The 10,009-nt window shown below is 23.0% G+C and overlaps 1 protein-coding gene across 3 annotated transcripts; it reads right to left on the bottom strand.

The window, feature by feature from the left end:
* Positions 1-110: 110 nt before the first annotated feature.
* Positions 111-8,720, bottom strand: LOC126899015 (uncharacterized). Of its 3 annotated transcripts, none has more exons than XM_050673490.1 (19): positions 7,976-8,720; positions 7,339-7,599; positions 7,063-7,251; positions 6,812-6,997; positions 6,626-6,739; positions 5,510-5,698; positions 5,124-5,297; positions 4,227-4,577; positions 3,520-3,817; positions 3,233-3,459; positions 2,878-3,153; positions 2,610-2,795; positions 2,173-2,357; positions 1,443-1,609; positions 1,166-1,359; positions 952-1,086; positions 675-821; positions 400-617; positions 111-332 (listed from the first exon to the last, which is right to left on the bottom strand). In XM_050673490.1, the coding sequence occupies exons 1-19, from the start codon at positions 8,063-8,065 to the stop codon at positions 254-256; spliced, it is 3,666 nt and encodes a 1,221-aa protein (XP_050529447.1). In that variant the 5' UTR covers positions 8,066-8,720; the 3' UTR covers positions 111-253. The 3 variants fall into 3 exon arrangements, with proteins under 3 accessions (XP_050529447.1, XP_050529449.1, XP_050529448.1); XM_050673492.1 differs by having other exon boundaries at positions 7,339-7,368; positions 7,976-8,718; XM_050673491.1 differs by lacking the exon at positions 5,510-5,698 and having other exon boundaries at positions 7,976-8,719.
* Positions 8,721-10,009: the final 1,289 nt, after the last annotated feature.

Below are 10,009 nucleotides of genomic sequence, written 5' to 3'. Positions count from 1 at the left end.
GTTAAAATAATATATGTATTAAAAAGTACTTTTAATTAAAATATAAAAATGTGTGCACATAAAATTATAGATGGAAATAATACAACTTATAAAATATTAATATATCTATGTTATACAAGAAATTTTTTTTTAATCATCTTTGTTTCATATAAATTGACCCTAAAAATATTCACATTTAATTTTGCCTTAGGCAAGAAACTTAATTATTTGATTAAACTTAATAAATGAAACTATTTATTAAAAATAAAATAATCTACTGAGTTAATGTAATATGTAACTGTTTAGCCGTTGCAATAAGAATATCTCTTCCTTTCTGTTTTAAATTCATGTTGCTATATAAATAATTTATTTAAAATTATTGATAAAAAATACAAATTATGTAACATTAAAAATTTTTACTTTTGACTAAAACTCGAAGTTTCTAGGATTGATGTTCCTCTGTCAGCTGTACGATTGTTAACTGTACAATTATCACCAAGAGGAGCATTTGTATCTTGATTCATTAAAATTGTATATAGTACTTGTACAACAGGTTCTAAAACCTCTGATTTTATTTTATTTATTTGAAATGATAGTGTATAAATATAAGAAATGGCTGATAATAGTATAACACAATCCTGAAAAATTATATGTTATAAATATAATACATGATAAATAATAAATATAATTTTTACATTTTTATAAGCATTAGATGCAAATATGTCAACTAAATTCATTGAAAAATATTTTCTTAATTGTACATTATTCAAAATCACTGTAGCTAACTGGTATGCAGCAAAAGGTATATCTGTAAGTTGTTCATTTGTATCTATTTCATCAATCTATGAATAAATTAATAGTTAAAAAAGTACAATACAATATTGTAAGTTAACAAATAACAGATTAAAAAAAAAATCATGTTATATAGATAACACACATTTTATTAGTAAATATTTTAAAAATTTTACTTGCCTCTCGAATTTCAAAAGCAATAATATGTATGATTGTTTCAATAAGTAAATAAAAAATTCTTTTAAAATCTTCAATAGTAACACTATACAAATGTAAAAGTAATGTAGATAGTTCACGTCGAAAGTTAGTCGGTTCCTATTAGTATTTTAAAACAAATAATATTATATAATAAACATGCATTGCTGAAAAGTAAAATCTGTAATAAAAATTTCACCCCTATAACGCTGGTAAATCGCGATTCAGTATATTTAGATTCTCCAAGAATAGATATAACACTACAGGCACAATTTATAAGAGAATTTATTTCGGATGATGAAATATTGTTCATGATTTTTAAATATTTAAAATATTTCGAAATTACAGCCAATGTTCCCAATGTAGAAGTAATAACTCTTGAGCCCAAATGACCTCAATAAATATATTTTTATTACTTATATTACATACATTATTAAAGTTATATTTTACAATAAACATAATTTCTCTTTAATTACTGTTGATAATGGATGCACAAAATGCAAAGTATTCTTCTAAAAAGTCACTTTCTACATAGGATATCAAGCACAAATTGAAAATTGAGTAGTTAACAAACTCGATTATATTAGATCCAAATGAATAAGTATTTTCATTTTTTTCATACCAGTTTTGAACAATTAAATCACTTGAAATGTTTATATAAAAAAAAAGAATTATTATTACTATTTAATTAATAATTTATTATAATTTGAGATAACTATTAGTGATATACTAGATAATTAATTTATTGTTGACCACTACATTCTCTCAAAATAATTTTAAATAAAAACTTAATTTTGTTTAGTATTACTAATTTCTTAATTTTTAAATAGTTAAATACTTTTAATACTCATCTCTTGTCTCTTATTTTTATAAGAGACATGGGATGAGTATTACCAACTTTATTTTTTTAATGCAAAATATATATTTAACTAACTTATATGAAAAAAAGTTATCCAACTAAGAAAATGACTGGTTGATAACAACATTTGAACTAGTATTTCAGTAGTTAGTATTTTCAGATATGATAATGAGACGTGAGTACACATCACTCTGCTACACTACTTTTCCTACTTAATGACTTCAAAATTGAGAAATAAATTCTACACAAATATGCCAAAAAAATGTTCAAAGTTATTATTTTAGAAGAAATATATTGGTCAATAATAAATCAATCACCTTTATTTTAAAATTTAAAAATATGCCAACCTCAAAATCCAATTGAAAATAGATAACTGATATTGAATTGTATCTTTTTTGCCAGACTCTCCTTTATTGCTTTGATAAACAACATGTAGTCTTATATGTAATTTGAATAATTCAATTAAAACTTCATCTGACAGTAAATAATTGTCTAAAACATTATTTGATGATATTCTTTTTTCAATTGCCATCTACAAATCATTAATTAAATTAAAAATAAGATACTTTACATTTATAATTAAGTACATTTATTTATTTAAAAATAAAATCTGTCAAAAAAAAAAAAAATGGTTAAAATAAGTATTTAAAATTAAAGACTAAAATTTGTAATGATTGATATTAAAAAAATTAAACGTTTTAGATCTAAATATTTTTGTTTTTAAATAAATATAATTTTATAAATTAATGAAATATAACATAAATAGTATTTAAAATAACATTACCTTAATTCGTTTCAAGTATACAAATAAATCATAAATATTTTTTTTGTTAATATCAGATTCAATAAGTTGACTTTGAGTTTGTAAATTATTTAATATAGAATTGACTAAAAGTATCCCTGTCATAGGTTTACATTCATCAACATCAATTTTAAACCTAACTCTTTTTTTTTCATTGACATCTACTTCCTTTAAAACAAATCTTATTAATTTAAGTTTATTTTACATGTTACACTAGACTTATCATGTGATACAATGACAGAAGTTATACCGGATATTGAGATTCATTAAGATCTAAAGATCGAAATGCTTCATCAAACCATATAGTCACACATTGCAATATTTCATAACCTCTTTTCCACATGCATAATGTGTATACTAAACAATTTACTTTACGCATATCAACTTCTTCTTTGCTATTTTTCATATCATAAGGCAACTTTTTTAAAGTAGATAATAATGAACTTGACACTGATACATGTGAACTTAATTTTGATACTGGTAGTAAACTTGCAAGATTAATTGCACTAAAATAAGCATCACCTTCCTTAAAATAATGAAAATTAACTAATTAATAATAAGATTATTGTTATAAAGAATATTTTCTAATGAATTTAATGTCATGCCTTATAAAATTTTAACAATTTAATCAAACAAGACACACAAGAACTTTGAACATCTTTGTACTGAGTTTGATTATTTTCTTCCATAAAAGTTTCATGATGAACCATCATTAAACAACTAACACAGTCTAAAATGCAACAAACTTTAGTCTGTTCATCTTGATTACTTTCTAAATTTTCACTGCAATTAGAAGAATTTTTGGTAGAGTTATAAATATCCATTTCGTTATCTATAAAGTTGAAATATTGTCGGTAAAAAAAAAAAAGTTAAAAAAAAATATTTTAATAACCACTTATAGATCCATCAATTTCAGAACTAAGATTTTCTTTAGTAGTGTCTATTATTTTTCCTTCTTTCTTTTTAAAAATCATATAAATAGTTTTCAATAGGGATAAAATAAGTGATGTGGCATTACTGAAATCTAATTTTGATTTAGAAAAAATCATTAACTTCCGACAAGCAGTGGGATTTAATTTATAAAACATGATTAGTCTCATAAGTGTTGCATTTCGATCAGGAACTCGGTCACCAATGAAATTATCAAAAATTAAATCAATAAACAGTTTACAATTCGGTTTAATCTCACTCTAAAAATTAAAAATTATATTTTTAATAAACAATTTAACATCTAATATAAATTTTACAATAGTAAAATTTTTATGCTATAAAATTATTATATTATTCTATTATATCATAGCATTTTAATATTCTATGTGTTGTTAGGTAAGTGAACTTTTATGTAAGCTAATAAATCATACAAAACTTTTTTAGCATCCTCTAAAAAAAAATCACTTAACCAACAGTTTTTGAATATAATGCACATAAGATATTAAGTAGTAAGAAATAAGGTCATTATTATAAGTAATGGGAACAATTAAACTCTTTTCCTCACTTGTTAATTATCCTACATGTTATTTATTACTGACAATATCTTATTATAATGACTATAATTTTTAATCAATTAAAAAGTAAAATAATAATTTTATATTGACTAACTTCAAGTGCTCTAGCAATATCACTCAAATTTACAATGCTAGCAAAATTTATTTTATTTTCATTTTCAGGTATACTATCAACTTTTTTTACTTTTAATAAAAAGTGTATAAAAGCACGTCGAACTTTTTCATTTTCATCGTTTAATACTTTTTTTAACTTAGTTTTAAACACAGGAGTCTTGAAGTAATTAAAGCATTTTGATTCTTCCAGAAGTTGACAAAATCCATAAAATATAACTTGTCGTACTTCAAATACACTATCTTCAAGAAGTCGAGCAAATAATGTAAAACACTGATTTAAACATTCTTCTTCAAATGTATTCCAGAAATATGTAAGACAACAACAAATTCCCTGGTAATTAAAATGATTTTAATAGATAAAATTTATACATCAGAGGTAAACTACCACAATTTTTTTTTTAATACAGTATTTTGGAAATGCTTATACAAAGAATATATTGTAGATAGTCTCAATTCATTTTCAAAAAAAAAGTTACTGGTGACAGTTTACCTATGGAATAAAGAAATATATATAACTGTTCTTGAAAATATAAGAAAAATTCATAAAAAAACTAATCTAAGGTACTAGGAAAAATGACTAGCACTTGTCCACTGTCAAAAGGTAACACACAAAAGACACTGAAAATTATACTATGACATTATATTCTTTATTTACCTTATATAATTGTATTATATATACAATTTTTTTATCCTTTAGACAAAGAAATCTAAATAAAACATTTTTACACAAATTGAACCTACCAATAATTTTTCATAAGTACGCTTAATTTATATTATTAATGGTTCTATAACCCAAAAATATTATAATCGCAAAATATGAGATTGTAGTAATATAAAAAATAATTTTGTATGATAGTGAATAGCATGAAATATATACTTTTAATGCTGCTATTCTAACTTGAGGACAATTATCCTCCATTAATTTTAAAAATGCATTCTGTTGTTTAATTAAAAATCTTGAAGAATTTTCACGGCCTTCACCTCTTTTTTCCAAAGGATACACTACAGTTAGAATTTCAATCGCATTACATCGAACAACTCTAAATTCACTCTATTAAAAATTAAAAACAATAATAAAATAATATAATAATACAATAAAAATACAACATATCATTAAGACAATACAAATATTAATAATTTTGTAAATATAAATCTCTTACTAATTGTGTGAAATCAAAAAAGTAATACTTATATTAAAATTATTATGATGATGTACTTAACTTATAATATTAGAATACCCTTATTATTCATTTTTTTATTTACCCCTATATATCTCCAAATAACTGGTGCATATAATTTTGTTACAACTTTACTAAAAACTAGATGTTTTCTATGACTTTGCATAATTTTTAAACTGTACAATGTGTTTTTAAATGTACTGAATGACAGCCCAGTACGTTTTAGAACAAATACTTTGTTAATTAAATCAAAAATTCCTTGTTGCTCAATAACCTAAAATATATTTATCAATTTTTTAAGTTAATTGATAAAATATTTTTTTGTAAATGTCAGTAGTAATCCAATAATTCTGTATAACAAAATATCATTCAAAATTAATTATATTTTTTTCATAAATTAAAAAAATATTATTTATTAGGTTAAAATTGTAGACTGAAATTAAAACATTTATTTAAAAAGAAAGTTATATCAAAACTAATGAATACAAAATTACATAGTGAATTCCAAAAAGAGACAACCTACAAGGGTATAGAAATGCTCATCTTTTATTTGCAGATAAAAATTCTGGTTACACTACTATTGTACAGAATGAGTCACAAAGATATGAAAAATCTAATAACTTGTAATCCAATTAGCATTTTGACATTTTTTAAATATTTGTAGTAATTTTAAACTACATTCAAAACATATTTAAACAAATATTTATCACAAATAAAAAAAATTAAAAAAATTTTCCTTTTATTTTTTCAAAATTGGTAAAAATTTCTATTTTTTTTAGCTTTTTCTTTTAAAAAAATGTAATGGTTTGATAATGATTTTATAAAAATTATTTATTTAGTTACAAACACATTAATACATAGAATGAGTTTGTAGTGTGGATGGGTGCAGCCTCTACTAGTGTATATACACTTCGACCAAAATTCCATTCCATATGTATTGAAATGCTTGTAACTTGATAAGTATTTATTCTTAAGTTTTTATCAACCTATCAACATTTTATGTAAGAAATGGCTATTTAAATATTTAAAGTAATAATAAAAATTGTATTGAACATAGTCTAAAAAAACAATAGTTATTAAAAAAATTTCAAATAAATGATAATTTGATCAAGTTATTAGATTTTTCATATGTTTGTGACTTAATATGTATAATAATAATAATTTCATTCAAATAACTAAAAAAATTTATCTTGGAAAATACCTCTTTCATAGATGCATTTGAATTAATCCACCCAATAAAATAAATTTCTCCGTATGCTTCAGCTTCAATTTTTTTAGCACTAGGTAAATTTTGTTTGACAATTTGATGATACCTCTAAAATAATCTCAAAAATTAAATATAATGCTACATAAAATTAACAAAGAAAAACTTATTAATAGAATATACTTTAAATAACTGATGATTAACTGTGTACACTTCAGCAATAATCAACTTTCCTGTTTCTGTTCCAAGAAACATGGGACTTTTCATTATTTTTTCTAAGTTATGTACAATAAAACTTAAAATATCTCGATTAGATGACAATGAAGAAAGATCCTTGCAAAATTCCCATAGTAATGTTGACAGAATTTTCTGTATAGTTAATTTTCCTTAATTAATATTAAAAAAGTTATATTTTTAAATAAAAAACTATTTACCATGTCACATTTTTTTGTAGTTACTTTAATTGTTTCAAATAAGTAATTAAAAGTTGGTTCAATATTTTTTGCAACAACACCATTAAAGTTTAAAAAATCATCAGTTTGTGGAATTTTAGTATTATCTTGTGCAGCAGCTGTATTTAATTTCCAAAAACTTAAGCACATTTTAATTATTTCCATTTTAAACTAATTTTAAATATAGAAGAGACAAAATACATTTGTTGAAATAAACTAAAAACATGTCATATTTTTTTTAATGTTACCAATGGGTACCTTGGTTTTATATTGTTTTGTGTATAAGTTCTGTAATAAAAGTAGTATTTTAATTAGTTCTTCATTTTCATAAACATGATTTATATCATCTGAATTGATAATAATATGATGTGAAAGATCTAATATGAATTGATAGCTGGCAATTTTATTAGTATCTTCAGTTGTATCTTTATTAGAGATCAATGAATCTCTCAGAAAAACATACAACAAATTCCATAATTTTTTTGTTTCATTTTCATTTAAATCAATTAAAGAATCAACCTAAAATTATATCAAGTAATTTTTATGATAGAGCTCATGAATAAACTTGTCAAGTAGACTTAAATTTAATAATAAAATTGTTGTTAAGTCACTTATTTTTTATTATAAATTTTAATTACATGCTTTAACATTATTATTAATATACAAGAAGGGTAAAGAGTACCTTTAAATTAAATAAAAAATTGTAATTTTAATAAAATCCTTATAATTTTGAAGCAGTCCAATAAGTAACAATTAACTTGACAAGCTTATTTTACATAAAAAATGTATATGAAGTATTCATTTAAAACTAAAAGTTACAAAAAATGAACAAACTTATCAAATAATAATCAGTAACTTAGCCTTAATTATGCCAAGAATCAGATAAATTACTCACAGCTTGTAAAAGTTGTTTGGCAGACTCCGGAATCTCATTGCAATATGGCAAAGCTAATTTAATAATATTAAATGGATTTTTCGAACTCATATCAATTTGTTTAATGCTTTATAAATCTTTACAGAAATAATTTCGAATTTTAGTATGCCTATTTTTATTTAATAACAAGCAATAAAAGCACTATATGCAGACAAAAGTGAAAAATGTTTCACATATTTTGTTTAGAAACACGACATATTAGATTTCCTAATAACTGTACACCAGAAACTTATTAAAAAAAATAAAAATTAATCAACTGTTCGAAGAAATACACAGATTTTATTTTTACAAAAATACAAATGTTGCTAGTGATTATTACTGATAAAACTTTATTTATTTAAAAATGTATTTTTAGTATCGTGCATGGTTTAAAGCAGTGTCGACACAAAATCGTGGGGTACGTACTTTAAGAGGCCTTGCATATAACAATGGCGTAGTTAGGTTATTATTTTATTAAGAAAATCTACATAAGAAAAATTATTATTACCACTTTAAAACGAAAAAAATTGTATCTTTATTTATTTATACCATATAATTATTTTTACTAGAGGAACCTATACCACTTCAACCCCCGCCACATTAACAAAGAGGCTCCGCAAAACCTGGCACCGTCACTTGTTTATAGATTATAGACATCATAGAGTTGAGATGTCCTTAGTATCTATAAAAACAGTAAATAGTATTTTTAGAGTATTAAAAAAACTTTAAATGAATTATCTAACATAAAATTTCCACACGATTAAAAAAATAGACAAATTTTTCATCTCAATTCGGTACTGCAAACATTAGTGTGATTTTCGAATTATATTTAAAAAGAAGCTCTATAAATTACATATGACTATTTGTTCCCATTAAAGTAAGTTATTGATTTAGCTAAAAAATTTTCAGAGTTTCTTAAAATTTTTTGCCATAGCAAAATTTTTAGCACATTTCATATTTTTGATATTATTTAACATAAGTTTATCTATAAATTCATATTAGTCGTCGTCTTTTTATTTTAATTTATATCCCAAAAAATAAAATTTCTGGTTGCATCATAAGGACTCGGGAACTACCTAAATACGCCTGTCTCTCTCTGTAGATCAAAACAATACAACCAATTTCTCTCCAAATTATACCACTGTGAAAAATAATTGTTGTACAATTAATGCCAACTTAATTTTTATTTGGTACAAATTTTTTTAAATAGAGAATTAGGGTTTATTTTTGATATTGGAATATTATTATTATCTGATTTGTACTAATTATAGCTTTTCTAAAAGATTATACTCGTATATAAGTGGTTCTTATGCATCAATTTAAATTTAAAGCATTAATACACGAGTGTAAATAAGGTGGCGGGAGAGTCATTTTATTAAAACAAAAATAATTACAAAGTAGAAATACAATTATTTACTCTTTAGATGGTCAAAGAAAACATTCAATATGTGTCAGAACAATGTCACTGATAATAAGCGAACAAATTCAATAAAACTATGGATGTAAGATCTTAGGTATTCCTATGCTTATTTAAACTATTTTAATATCGATTCAAACTACTTAATTAACAAAATTCATTCAGAAATAAAAAAATTCAGATTTGTAATTAAGTATTATAAATAGTTAAATTAACTATTTATAATATTTTTTATTTTAACTAATTGAGAACTGTTTTTACTTGAATTAGTTTTGTTATGTTCAACACAAAAAACGTATTTTAATTTTCAAGTGATATTATTGCAGTGCAGAAAGCACTGCGAACGAAAAATGTTGATTTATCACGACTGTGAAGTTAGCAATTCCTATATAGCAATTCCTTATCAGATATAAAGCTCAAATACACCGCTAGAGGGCGCCACTTATTTAAAATATATGTTTTATTATAAAGTAGTTACGAACAAATTCCGAAGGGTATTCTTTTAAAAATTATATTCAAAAAAAAAACTTATAAAAATTATAGTAATTTTTATATGGCATCAGTCAAAAATGGTACTCGAGTTTCCAAGTAACCCGTTT

Source organism: Daktulosphaira vitifoliae, unplaced genomic scaffold (assembly GCF_025091365.1).
Source record: "Daktulosphaira vitifoliae isolate Bord-2020 unplaced genomic scaffold, ASM2509136v1 Scaffold_2, whole genome shotgun sequence".
Classification (NCBI taxonomy): domain Eukaryota; kingdom Metazoa; phylum Arthropoda; class Insecta; order Hemiptera; family Phylloxeridae; genus Daktulosphaira; species Daktulosphaira vitifoliae.
This window is presented reverse-complemented; position numbering and strand designations above follow the sequence as displayed.

Bases quoted from the DNA above. Each gene is read 5' to 3' on its own strand.
- LOC126899015 (XM_050673490.1), bottom strand. From the start codon at position 8,065: ATGAGTTCGAAAAATCCATTTAATATTATTAAATTAGCTTTGCCATAT. The intron at 5,699-6,625 runs GTATTTTCCAAG...AATATATTTTAG, and splicing joins CAAATGCATCTATGAAAGAG to GTTATTGAGCAACAAGGAAT. The intron at 618-674 runs GTAAAAATTATA...ATAATTTTTCAG, and splicing joins CATCTAATGCTTATAAAAAT to GATTGTGTTATACTATTATC.